The 14,383-nt window shown below is 42.4% G+C and overlaps 1 protein-coding gene across 3 annotated transcripts in view; it reads right to left on the bottom strand.

The window, feature by feature from the left end:
* The window catches only part of MKNK1 (MAPK interacting serine/threonine kinase 1), a 45,871-nt gene that overhangs the window by 27,495 nt on the left and 3,993 nt on the right, over positions 1–14,383 (bottom strand). For 2 of the 3 annotated variants that reach the window (XM_019957537.2, XM_019957535.2), the window contains exons 2-3: positions 8,875–9,055; positions 684–790 (exon numbers count right to left, since the gene is read on the bottom strand). In XM_019957537.2, coding sequence (XP_019813096.2) covers positions 684–699 — 16 coding nt within the window. In that variant the 5' untranslated portion in view covers positions 700–790; positions 8,875–9,055. The remainder of the gene's footprint in view (positions 1–683; positions 791–8,874; positions 9,056–14,383) is intronic. The other variant, XM_019957536.2, reaches the window with a different exon arrangement.

The following is a 14,383-nucleotide window of genomic DNA, read 5'->3' as shown; positions in this document are numbered from 1 at the left end:
ACGTGAAAAAAGGAATCCACAGAGGATCGCCACTACTCTAGTTGAGAGCTTCAAGCACAGGATGTATCTGGACACTGCAACATGCTATGAATTTCAAAGAACTGAACTTAAATATTAGCACCCCAAGATCCATCCTCCCAAAGGGAGACTAAAAGGAAAAGAGATGCCCAACATAGTGAGAAATTCTACAGAAATAAAACACAGGGTCACTTATCTTCAGGACCCCAGGAAGGGGGCGCTGGCCAATGGGACAGCAGGCTGAGGAGGGACCACTGTCCCTCTTGCCCTGCCCTTGTGTGCAGTCCAGTGGCAAGCCCCTCCCACCCCACCCCACATCTATTTTCTCACTAGCACTGCGAGCCAAGTGCAGAGTGGACAGATCTCGGATTCACTTCTCTTTTTCCTTCCCCTGTCCACGCTCTGAAGGAGGGCTGAAGGACAAGCAAAACAGCCCAAAGGCAGCAATGGAGAGGCGCAGCAGGAGAGCTGGCGGCGTTATGGTTCACGGGGGACGCTCAGACATACTTATGACTCTAGCTAGAAAACCCCGTTAGTCGCAATTTATACTTGGTTTTCACCACAGCAGGGCTGAGGGAGCCACTCGTGGAAGCAGCATACCTCTGACGCACTGCCACACATGAGATATAAGATTTTATGGCTTCGCACACAAAAGGATAGAGTACCTGGTCTATTCTGCATGGAATCCAATGGAAGAGGGTATGCCAGAAGGGACAGATGGTTAAGACTTTCCTTGGAAACAGAACTTGTTGAAGGAGAGTTGTTTTTGAAACTAGGAAGAAAAAAATGTAGGAAGGCAGTGAAGTGAAAAAACATATTTAACTCCCCTGTTTACAGTGGGGGGTGGGTGGGGCAGGAAGTGGGATGGAGACATGTCATCATCTTACAAAGGGCTGAAAGCTCTTTACCTGGAGCCTGTCCATACACTGTCTTGGGACTTTAGTTTATTATGTGTGTAATCATTTGATAAAGGCTTCCTCAGGGTGCGAGGCTCCACAATCAAGCTGGTCCTTGGCTCACCTCCTTTCCTTGGCCTAAGAACTCCTCTCAGCCATCAAAGCCCAGCTCAAAAGTCTCTCCTCTCTTATAATAAGTTAAGGTTTTCACAAATACTTTGGAAATCTATGCAAACAGATTACTGTACTGTACTGTGTTACTGTACAGAACTCAAATAGGGTCCTCCATCCACTGCTTCCAAACACCCTGCTAGCAGCTAATACTAGAGCACTGGTTCTATTTGGCCTTGAGCTCTCTCCAACGTCCTAAAGGCCAGGGCTGTCTTCACCTGCTCACCCCTGTGTCTTCTAAGTAAATCATGGTGCAGTGTCAGATGCATACCAGGCATCAGAAAATGTGCACTAAAATAAAAATGATACGAGAGGACACACATCCTTGGGCTTAGGTGCAGGCCTGTCACCAGGCCCTCTAAGTACCAAGTATACACACTCAAAGAAATACAGGGACACCTTTGCCCTGTAGGCAGCACAGAGAATTCATTCACTGAATTCCCTGAAACACTCCCTCTCAACAAAGCCCCCTGACTGAAAGGTCCTTAACTTTCTAGCAAGAAGCCTGTCTCTGCTATACGATCAGCTGATGTGTCTGCTATTTCAGAGGGAGTGAGCACTTCCTTCACGTCTGAAGACAGACCTCAGCTAGTACTTCACTGCCTCCAGCCCTCGCTTTCCTCTTGGGCAAGGCTTAGGGGTCCACTGCTCGTGTACCAGTGGAGGTGAAGTTCGAGAGGAAGCACACTGCTGACAGGAAAGGTGTGTGGGCTTGGCGTTGGGAGACCTAATGACAGTTCAGTTCAGATATTACCAGATGTAGCACCAAGACCAAGTTACTTTGCCTCTTCAAAGTACCAGTTTCCTCATCTACAGATTAGGTTTAAAAATAATACCTGCCCTTTCCAGCAAGCTATGAAGACCCAGTGTTTTACATAAGATAAAAGTGTTTCAAAAAACATGTGTATGCATAAGTCTGTATGCACATACACAGAGGAGAAAGACTAGACAGAAGTACATAAAAATGTTAAACTATTACAATCTGAAAGTGTTGATTATGCACCAAGCACAGGTATTTTACATACATTATCTCTAACTCTCACAATAATCGCCAAAGGTAAGTACTTCACTGTATTTCAAGTGAGGAAATTGAGGCTCAGAGGTTAAATTATCTGTGCATGTTAGTTGCTCGGTTGTGTCTGATTCTCTGCGACTCAATGAGCCTGCCAGGCTCCTCTGTCCATGGGATTCTCCAGGCAAGAATACTGGAGTGGGTTGCCATTCCCTTCACCAGGAGATCTTCTCAACCTAGGGTTTGAACCCAGCTCTCCTGCATTGTGGGCAGATTCTTTACCATCTGAGTCATTGAGGGAAGCTAAATTATCTACTGAATGCCAAACATCTAGTTAGTTGTTTAACTGGAATTCAAACTCAATGCTGCCCTTTCAAGTCCAGGTTATGTCTGGTCTATAGCAGTTTTCTCTGTGTGATGGGGTGATTTTTATTTTCTTTATATTTTTCAGTATTCTCCAAATGGTACCAATGATGTTTACTATTTTATTTAGTGCTATTACTGTTTCAGTCAAGTTTTTATTTTTCAACAAAATATACAATAATATTCTCTAACGTACATTTGAATTTAGTCTGTACAGCTTTACAAATTATACCTAGATTTCTTTATATCAAAATTCAACATTAGGTGGAGAAAAAAACATTTCATGAATTCTGGTGCCTTGAATATATCATTTTTATAATTATGAAAAACAACAAATACCATTTTAATTTTTATTTTTATAAATACTATTTTTTAAAAGGAAAAACTTTGTGGAAAAAAAAAACCAACTCTAAAATAATGCATTGAACACTTGTGTCTGAGATACACCCTTTTAAGTCCTGGCTCTTCACACTGTGTGAGCTTTGGTAAATTGCTTAGCTTCTCTGAGGATCAGTTTCTTCATATACAAAACAAGGTCAGAGTAAGGCCCCCGACTCTCTACATCAACAAGAATTTTCTGAGGATCAAATGAAAAATGAGAAGTGAAAGCACTGCTGACTTATTCATTCAACAAACACTATATTTATTGGGCACCTACTGGCTGTCCAGTGCTAGACACTGAGAACACAAGAGAAGACACAGTCTCTACCCTGATGGAATTTAAATCCACTGGAATTTAAAACCATTCCAATTCAGTGGGATAAGTACTATGACAGGGGAGCACCAGGTGCTGTGGAGCAGAAGACAGGCATTTAACTCAGTTTGGTCACTAGAGGAAGGGACAGCTAAGCTGACACCTGAAGGATGATGCTGAAGGAAGCAGCCAGGTGGGGGCTGGGGAGAGAGATAGAAGAGGTACACGGCCTGCAGAAGAGGCCGTGTGGCCAGCTAGTGCCACAGCAAGTCATTTAGGCTGGCTGGAGTGCAGAGGACGTGGGGAAGTGGTGATAAGTTAGTTGAAGGGGTGAGCAGACGCAGATCATATGCAGTCTCTCTATCATAGTATCATCACCATCACCAGTTTATGTGTTTCTATGCCTCGGCTTAAGTTTATCTTGCTTTCTCCATTAAAATAAGAGGAGGGATGCATAGTCTCCTTTCTTTGTAAAACACATTATCAAGTGGAAGTGTAGTAGGTTGGATCATATAAAGATATGATCATATCTTTATATGATCCAACCACCAACCTAGTTCCTGCATGTGGAGAGGGCCCAGAGAACTCACAGAGCGCAAATGCATTGAGGGGGCTTATCCCGTAGGACTACAAGAGCCACAGATACTCCTGACATCCAAGTACCCATCCACTGTTCAGCCCACAAGCTGACCTTGAGGCCCAGCTTCTGACAGAACTGTGTGATTTCTCCACGAAGTCTTAGGAGCCACACTGCCCCCAAAGGCACCAGATCTGTTCTCCACCTTTCGGTACAGCTTAGAGAGAACTAACCAGCACAAACATCTGGTATGTGACACCAAAGATGATCATTTTTCTCCAAGAACATGACTTTGCTAGCTAAGTCGGCTTGGCAAACTTAGTTCATGCTCCTCTCCCATCTACCCTAGAATTCTTGTTAAGGTCTATAATTCACTTTCCAACCTGTGAGAGTAGTTCCCTTAGTCACTGGAGCTTTCTAGAGAATGAACAGTGGTGACAGTAAGCTGCTGAGGATAATTATTCATTCAGCTGTCTTCCCAGTCATCAGCTGGCTAAGGGCCCCCAAACGAATGGAGAACTAAGAAAATGAAAGGAAACTGAGGAAATGAAAGGAAGGGTGATGGACACTCCTCAGGAAGAGGCTGAGACTAAGGAATCTGGGCAGAGGATGAGGCAGGGAGGAGGAACTGGGGAGCCTGGCCTGGAACATTTACTTCTCTGAAGTAGTAGTAACAGTAGTAGTAGCAGCACACACACCACACTGACTTGATGCTTACCACACGCCAGGCAAAGTTCTGAGCATTTTACAAATACCACAGTTTACATAAACTGACTTACTCAATCGTTAGAACTCTATAAGGTAAGTATAATTATTATACACATTTTACAGATGAAGAAACTGGGTACAAACAGATTAAGTAATCTGCCACAATTATACTGCTAGTAAGTGGCAGAGCTGGGATTTAAATCTACAGAGTCTGGCTCAGAATTCAAGCTTTTAACTATTACAGTATATTTAAACATGAATGCTGAAAGGCAGAAGGGGACAGGCAGCCAGAGTTAGCCAGGTGCCAGACAAGAATGCTTTTATCTAGAAACCTTAGCATGGAGCCTCCCCTCCGATGTGCTGTGAGCTACTGATCCTCTCACCAGCTGAACAACATCACTTTTTCTTGTACTATGATGTCAAAAACATTGGGCGGCTCTAGCTTACATAAAACAAGGTCATGACTTACCACATTATCATTATTAATCTAAAATCTAACTACCCAGAAATTTCCTCTCCCTTGCTCTCACTGAGGCAGTTTTGAATTTTGTGTTTTGGCCTGTTACAGGATGAGTTACCAGCCAGTCCAACTACGTTATTCCATGGCAGTTCTGGTATCAGGACAAGGCTACTGTATTCTTCTGTCTGACTGATTAGTTGGTTGATTTGGTTTCTGGTGGTATCATTACTATGTAGGGGACAAGATCAAGGGAAGGGCACACTCAAATGGAAGTCAAATTTAACACATGATGGATGAAAGGAGCACCTTGTGAAATCAGCTTGTCCTGATCAAAGGACAGCCTGTGAATGTGATTCCAAGGGTCTACAGTATTTCACAGGTTTGCCCCAGTGTCCAGGGTGCAGCGAGGCTGGGCAGCATTATGCAGACTGCAGCCTACCACTCAACTACAGTGAGGCCCACTAAGGCGCCAGTGGGGTGATGATTCACAACAGGCCTCAACAGGGTGGGGATGGTAAGATTCCCAGGGGCAAAAGGTCTAGTTTCAGGACCATCTTCTTCCTCTGTTCTGATTATGGGTTCATGTGTAGCCTTCAGAGCTGTCACTGCATCATCTGGTAGAAGGAATGAGAACAGGAAAGGTGGAGGGGGTAAAGGGAATGTGTACTTAAGAAATGGTAAACAGGAAAACAGAACTACCATATGACCACACCTGGGTATTTTTCTGAAGAAAATGAAAACATTAACTTGAAAAGATACCTGCCCCCTAATGCCCACAGCAGCATTATTGACAATAGCCAAGATATAGAAACAATCTAAGTATCCACTGATGGATAGGCAGATAAAAGAGTGTGAGATACACACACACATACATATATTCACACAATGGAATAGTATTCAGCCATAAAAAAATGACATCTTTCAATCTGCAATGATACAGATGGTCCTTGTGGGTATTAGGCTAAGTGCAATAAGTCAGACAGAGAAAGACAAATACTATGTGATTAGTGAATGTAACTTATATGTGAAATCTTAAAAAAGAGAACAGACTGCTCACTGCTAGAGGTGGCAAGTAAAGGGTGGGTAGTCAAAAGGTACAAAATTCTAGTTGTAAAATAAATAAGTCATGGGATAGAATGTGCAGCATGGCAATTATAAGGGCTTCCCTGGTGGTTCAGTCGGTAAAGAGTCTGCCTGCAATGCTGAAGAGCCAGGTTCGATCCCTGGGTTGGGAAGATCCCCTGGAGAAGGAAATGGCAACCCATTCCAGTATTCTTGCCTGGAGAATTCCATGGACAGAGGAGCCTGGCAGGCTATAGTACACGGGGTCACAGAGTCAGACATGACTGAGCGACTAACAGACGTCTAACACAGGACAACTACTCTTAATAATACTGTATGGTCTATTTGAAAGTTGCTAAGAATAGGCCTTTAAAATTCTCATCACACACAAAAATTCTGTAACTGTGTACAGTGATAGATGTTAATGAGACTTACTGTGGCGGTTGTTTCACAAATATCAAATCATTATGTTGTACACCTGAAACTAATAAAATGTTGTATGTTGATTACGCCTCAGTTTAAAAAAAAAAAGTAGCAAGCAGGAGTAAAGGACTGGATTTGTGTGAGCAGGACAGTATAAAGAGCCGAAGTCAGCTCACCCAAACTTATTAATACAGCCCACAAGGCCCTTCAACATCTGGTGCCCATCTACTTTCCAGCCTCACCAACCTTTAGTCATTTATTCTTTCAAGGAAAAATGAAGAATGGCTAGTTCAGCTTGCAATTCACAAACAATCTCAAGAGTGCTTTTCCTCAATAAAAGTGCTGTGCTTTGATATAGAGCAGGAGTGCTTTGAACATTTTCACTGTGTCACATGGAATATTAAAAAGTTGTGTACTCAAGGAGATTCAGTAAAATTAATGATTTCTATTGCCTCATTAAGGACAGATTTAAGTGAACATGGTATTAAAAAAAAACAACTCTAAGTGTGTAGTGGTAAAGAATACAATGACTGTGAGTACAGTTCAGTGCCACTGCCAGGGTTTGTGCTAAGGCACCAGCAGTTTGCCTGTTGTTGCTCTGCAACAACAAACAGCATCTTGGCACTATTATGAAAACAGCTTTGACCTTGTAGATACCCTGAAAGGTTTCCAAGGCTCCCCAGGGTCTGCAGAGCACATTTGTGAACCACTGTTCTAGGCAATGGGGAGGGATTGGCCACCGCTGGAGCTGTGCTTTAGGGCAGGGGTCCCCAAGCTCCAGGCCTTCTGTTACATCAGTGGCAGCACTAGATTAGAAACAAAGTGCACAGCAGATGTGTAATTCACCTGAATCATCACTAAACCACCCCCAATCCCCCGTCCATGGAAAAACTGTCTCCCAAGAAATCAGTCCCTGGTGCCCAAAAGGTTGGGGACCACTGCTTTAGGGCCATCAAACTGGCTGTGATGGCAGAACAAACTGTAGGCTGGAGGGGGACTGGAGGGCAGAGTGAGGCTGTGACAACCCAGAGGAAAGCAGGGAAGGAGTGTAGCTGAGGTGGGGACAGAAAGGAAGAAAAAGAGGTGAGGGGTGTTATGGGGAGAGGGAATGAAGCCACAGAGGCAAAGCTGGTCCTGATCCTGCCCAGTGACTGGAGATGGAGGAGGAGTCAAAGACCACTACCCTCCTCAAAGGAAGGCATGGGGCCTAATGTCTCTCCGTCCCCACTGTCTTGTATGGAACCAGGCACAGAGGGTTACCTCAATATATGTTACCTAATCAAAGTCAGGTAATGTAAGAACAGCAGTACCATCAGAGAATGGGAGAATCCACCAAGGGCAGCTCGTTGGGGATGGGAAGCAAGAGAAGTCTGTGTCCCTGGCAAGCTTCAGCCAAAGGAGGGTGACATAGCAGCAAAGTAGGAAAACTCACAGGTCAGGATAAAGCCAGTCTCACCTAGCCCACAGCTAAACCAATCAGCAAATGAGGCACTGTTGTAACTGTGAGGCATGATGAGACCTCAGGTCAGCATGTCATACAGAACCCTTCAAAAAGTCCTCAGATACGTTAAATTTATTTTAAAAACCTGAAAAGATATATTTCAAGATATTATTAACAGCAGTTACTTGGGGAGAATGAAATTAAGTGGGTTCAGAATTTTATTTTTTATAGTTCTATCGTATTTGATTTCATTTTGTTATGATACAGTTGTTTTACCTTTAGGGAATAAATGTTTTATTTACTGCACGGTTTTCCTTATGAACCTCTCTGCCATTTTCTTCTTGTGCTTCTCCCTGCTTAGTAACTGTCTTAGGTGTGCCAAGGAGCCCAGCTAATCCCAGTTGCCCAACCGAACACTGAAGTCTCTGACTAACTGCTTCCTCTGGCAATATCAGATACAGATCTACACTGCTTATGGAAAAGTTCGCTTTATGCCACTTTGCTTTTATGAAAGACCTTTGTTAGTATGTATACATTTTCAAGAAATACTAAGAGGGTTTTCCTTTTTATGAGAAAGGATGAAAAGTGAAAATGGAGGTCAGCACATCTTGAATGTTATAGTGGCAGCACGCACCGTGGGCAGTGAGAGTGGCACCACTGAACTCCTTCCCTAGGAACGACACTCAGCATCTAGCTGATGGAGCCTGGAACTCTCTCTGTGAGCATCTGTGCTTGATCTCCATTTATTTTGTGCATCCATTAGCAAGATGTGTCCTAACATAATTGCTTTACAGCATTTCGGCTTAAGGAAGATTTCACCAGAAGGTCCTACTTTCAGATAGACAGGAAATCTGTAATTTCAACCTGACGCAATCTAAAGCGTTAAGTAAGGGACTTCCCTGGAGGCCCAGTGGTTAAGACTGAGTTTCCAATGCAGGGGACACAGGTTCGATCATTGGTTGGGGAACTAAGATCCCCTGAACCATCCGGTGTGGCCAAAAGGTAACAAACTTTTTCTAAAGTTATGTAAAATGGGCATCCAATCTTACCTATAGGTCAGCCCAACTCTGCGAAGCGAATCCTCTGTAAACTTGAAACTTCAAATGCAATAATGCTTCTGTCAGGGGCTGCTGTTTTCCAGCTACAGGAGAGCTTTCAATGGCCTCTGTGCACAGCAGACATTATTCAGTTCTCCATCGGCCTCTGCTTCATCACATATGGCATGAAAATCTTCAGAAAGCAGAAACGTAAAGGATGTAAAAATATTGACTTAATGACCAGAGAAGATAAAGATCAACCTGTATTCCCTGAATCTGTGTTATACCAGTAAGTAGGTAATCACAAGGCAATCATAGATTTCCCCAGTCTTTAAAATCAGGCATTGGAGCATTTAAAATGCTGACACAAAGCTTTGACTTAACAAGTGTCTGGTTTAAGTTTTCAAATTATGCTTCCACTGTGGCATTCCAGACCCAAAAAGAAGTAATTGGACTCGGATAACAGATAGGGACACCTCTGTTCCCCGAAGAGCCTCGCGCAGAAGGTAAAGGCTGCCACTGCTCTGTTGTCCACTTAGAGATGAATGAACTCTGGGTCCATCTCCCAGTTGTCAGGTCTAAGACTCACAGTGGGGAGGCAAGAGTCAGAAAGGAAAAGCAGATGCTGAGAACAGCAGGTGGCACGAACAGGAACAAGGTTTTCTGCCAATTGCCTAACTATTGCTGGTTTTCCATCTGATGACTTCATTTTCCAAATGTCCACTGCTATTTTTAATCTCATGGTTCCACTTATCAGCTGCCAAGGTTGATTTGTCAATTTCTCTATGCAATGAGTATGTACTTCCCCTTTTCCCAACAGAAAAGCTCTGAAAATGCAGTTTAAATCCAAATTCTAGGCCCTTATGCTAACATTTCTAAAGTGTTTTCCTAACTGGAAGCCGGATGTATTTCATCATTACCTCAAATCACATGTCCCAAACTGGACTTGTCCCTAACCCCCAGCTACCACTTCCTTCCTCCTTTCCCTTTTTCTCTATCACATTATCACCCTGCCAGTCACTCAGCCACAGAACCTTGAAATCATTTCTAATGTTGCTTTCTCTTCCAACCTCTTAAGCTCCAACTATTACTACGGTCAGGCTCTCCTTCAGCCTGGTATGTAGTTTCTTGAAAAGTAACACCCATTCATCCTTCCAGGCCCATTATAAATTACTGAGAGAAGTCCCACAAATTACAGGAATAGTCCCTGACTTTTTTTCTACTTCATCCAACATTGAATTGAAAGCACATCTACTATTGTAATACTCAGAGTTGGCTCCCCTCATGCACACGTGGCTCTCCCATGAGGCTGTAAGCTCCTCAAAGGCAAGGACGTATCTTTTTCATCTTTGTATTTCCAGCATCTAATGTAGTATCTGGCACAAAAAGGGGCTCCAGTTAATATCTGAATGAATTATTTCATCCATAAAATATTTCTTTATTGTTCAGAAGAGAACATTAACACACAGAATAATCCTTCCTATTGTGCATTTTATTCCCAAACAAATCTCTGTGGCCCAAGGAAACTATTTCCAAGGTCCACGAAAGCTCAGGTTATGTTCCCTCTCCCTGTGGCCACAATGCTTCCAGGGACAACCTCGAACACCCTTGACTTTTAACTCTTTGCTTTCAGTCTTGCCATAGGTTTGAATCTCATGGCCCCTTCTTGTTGCCTATAGTAGGGGTTGGCAATTGTTCTCTGTAAAGGGCCAGAGTCAGTATTTTATACTTTGTGTGTCACATGGCCTTTGTCACAACAACTACTCAATTTTGCCTTTGCAGAGCAAAAGCAGCCAGAGATGATATGAAAATGAGTGAGTGTGGCTATATTTCAGTAAGACTTTATTTATGGATGCTGAAGTTTTAATTTTATATGATTTTTGTGTCACAAAATATTAATTTTCTCTTGAACTTTCCCTCAGCCATTTAAAAATGTAAATGGCTTGCAGTCCAGACAAAAACAAGTGGTGAGCCAGATATGGACTGTAGGCCATAGTTTGCCAATCCAGGTTTCCTTTCCTCACCAACTCCATCCTTCTACACATACACACACACACACACATTTCTGTTCATTTCCACCTCTAGTAGAGCTAAGTAAAAACAGTCTTCACAATTCCTTTATGGACTTTCATGTTATTCTATTTGGAGCCACTCCAGGGCTGGGGAGAGAGAAAGTGAGTGGGCTTTTGAGTCATTAGGGCCTAGATTCAGAGTCTAGCCTTATTATGTAATAATGAGGTAACCCTGGACATAATATTTAACCTCTCTTGTGTTTCACTGTCATCATCTATCAAAAGGGAGCAATAACATCTATGTGACAGGGATTTTGTGAGAATGAGCTAATCTGGATCAAGTTCATGGCACAATGCCTGGCTTATAGTATGCACTCAATAAATAGTTAATTGTTACTTTAGCTTGGGATATAGCTTCCTCAGATCAGCTGTGACTCTGGAAAGCAATCCAGCCACTCTGTAAACTACAACTGGGCAGCAGAGAGAACAAACTGAGAGCAGAGTACAAAGGCAGAGACAGAATTTGGAGGTTTTCAGACACGTGATCCAGGATTCTGAGTGCCTGGTTGGCCCCGATTCCTCCTGACACCATTCCAAATTCCAGTGGGCCTCTTTTCCTCCTCAGAAAGAACTTCTGACTCTCACGCTACCTGAATCTTCTTAGCATTCCATATGAAATATCCAGAAGAGCCCTGGAACCCTCTCCTCATTCCCACACCTCTTCCTGGTGGGAAGGGTGGGAAAGGGTGAAATGTGACCGGGCCAAATCTCACAGACTGGTCTGCCACCGGATCTTACACAGGTCAAGCACCCAAGTCTCTCTCAATTATTCACGAATTTTCTGCTGTACAGGGAATGAATTTTTTTCAGAGTTCAAAAACTCTACAGAAGCTTTAGAGAAAAAAAAACAAGTACACAAATAAGACATTTCCCCCCATAAAACATCAGTCAGGGTGCAGATAAGACAGATAAGCTTGTGGTATCTTTGTCCTTGATCCGAAAAGCCAGATTTGAGCCTGGCACTTTCCTGTTCCAACACTTCTAATGGGTATCTACTGCCTCTGGAATGACCAAGCTCCCATGCTGTCACTCAGGGCCTCCACAGTCTTGCCCTAGCCCACCCCTCCGGCATTATATCTTACCACTCCTCTACAGAAGTCCTCACCTATAGCCCAGGCAAAATGGATAGTTTCTACCTAACTTCACTGAACAGTTTCCAGCTTCCCACACTTGTACATAACTCAGTCACAGTACCTGTAGCATTTTATTGCACATCTTCCCCTAGACTGTGAGCTAGCCACAGGGCAGACTGTCTGATTCACCTCTGGGTCCCCTACCCCTAGCACAGTGCCTGACATGGGGCAAACATTCAATAAATGTTAATGAATGAATGAAAACATCTGAAGTTATTCTGCCCTTAAACTGCTTTAGTTGGATTCCTATTATCAGACTAAGCACAGTCTAGGTCATTGTTGAGAAGGAGAAAGACCTAAGAGAAAGAAAAGCATGACCAATATGATCCAAGCAACAGAAAATATGTTTTAATACTGAACTAAAAGAAAACATAGCTGTTTAGCCTCCAGAAGAGAAGATGAGGCCCAATTTGATTCTGGTTTTAAGTCTACAAAAGGTTCTCATGAGAAAATCTTGATCTCATCTTCCCTTATAATCAGAGGGAACTTTTCCATATTCATGGAAAGTGGAAAAAGAAAAAAACATCTTAAGTTCAGGCTAGAGGGGCTTAAATCGGAGAGAGAGAAGAACCAAATCAGGTAGCACTTTTCAAAAGACACTGTTACTGTACTTTTTGGCAAGTGAATTGAAGGGGTTTGGCTGAGTACTGTTTTTCTGGGCTATGCTACGCAATTTGTGGGATTTTAGTAATCTGACCAGGGATTGAACCCTGGTCCTCAGCAGTGAGAACACAGAGTCCTCTGGACTGCCAGGGAATTCCTGGCAGGCACTTTTGTTAAAGGCTGTGCAAAAGGAAATAAACATGCAGCTCTGTTCCTATTTGCTGTGGAGACCAGGTGGGTGAAACAAAAGTCAGGTAAGACTTTTCTAATGAGTCACTGACTCTGTTTTTTAGCCACTGACTTTTAATGGACCCTTTTCCTACTGGCACTTTTTGTCATATCATCCTTTGCAGGCATACCTCAGAGATATTGCATGTTTGGTTCCAGATCACTACAATAAATCAAATCACATGAATTCTTTGGTTTTTTGGTGCATGAAAAAGTTATATCTATACTATATGGTAGTCTATTTAGTACGCAATAGCATTATGTCTTAAAAAAAACAATGTACATACCTTAATTAAAATTAATCATTACATTAAATCAATTTAATATTATTAAAATTAATTAAAAATAATAAAATACACTTATTGCTAAAAAATGTTAACCATCATCTGACAATACATAGTTGCCACAAACCTTTAATATGTAAGAAATACAATATTTTCGAAGTGCAATAAAATGAGGTATGACTATGTTTCAAATTTTCTTGATGGGACAATGGAAAGAAAGAGAAGGCAATGATATCAGAGTAAGACAGTAGGGAAATGGTCATAAAAATATACCTTCTATAAAACCAATACCTAATTGGATATCAATAATAATTATCAATAGTATTACTATTGGGACTTTCCTGGTGGTCCAATGGCTAAGACTCCATGCTCCCAATGCACGGGGTCCTGGTTCCATTCCTGGTCAGGGAACTAGATCCTGCATGCCACAACTAAAGAGCTCGTGTGCTAAAACAAAATGTTCCCATTCTCCAACTTTCTTTACCTCCTTTCTGAAGACAGAATAAAGAGCCCCAGTCTCGGCATTTGAAGTCTTGCAGTATAGTGAAAAGAACACAGGTCTCTGAATCCAACACTAACAGGTTTGAACCAAGCTCTGTCATTTATGAGCTACATGACTTTGGGCAAATCACTCTAATCTTTCTGAGGTCCAGTTTCTTCATCTTTAAATTGGGGTTAAATATCCCCATGTTATAGGATTCTGAGGATTAAATAAATTATTGTGTGTAATACATCTAATATACTCAGCCACAGAGCAGAGTAGAGACTAGATAAACGTCAATGTTCTTCTCTTCACACCTCTATACATTATGGCCACAATTCATCATTTCAGTTTATTTCCCTTTCTCACCAAACCCATTCCTCTCCCTCTACCTCACCCCCACCTCTAGACCACTGCCCAGGCTGTTCCTTCTCACTGGAATGAACTTCCTTCAAGGCCTAGCATAAATTTTCCAACCTTCAGGAATCCTTGCTGAACCCCCTTTGGTCATGTTGGGATTGATTTCTCCTACTTTGTTTACATTCTTTATTAGATTTACTAGAGTCAACCTGATTTCAGTTATTTATGTACTTATCTGTCTTGCCAACTACACTTGAGGGAGAAGGCTCTGAAAAGACAATTACTTATAGGAGAGCAGGAAATGTGTTGCTGTCTTCTGTGTATATTTCTCAATACCAGGGTCCTGTATGTAGAAAGAGC

Source organism: Bos indicus, chromosome 3, assembly GCF_029378745.1.
Source record: "Bos indicus isolate NIAB-ARS_2022 breed Sahiwal x Tharparkar chromosome 3, NIAB-ARS_B.indTharparkar_mat_pri_1.0, whole genome shotgun sequence".
In the NCBI taxonomy this organism is placed as follows: Eukaryota; Metazoa; Chordata; class Mammalia; order Artiodactyla; family Bovidae; genus Bos; species Bos indicus.
Note: the sequence above shows the minus strand (reverse complement) of the source record. Positions and strands in the feature narration are given on the sequence as shown.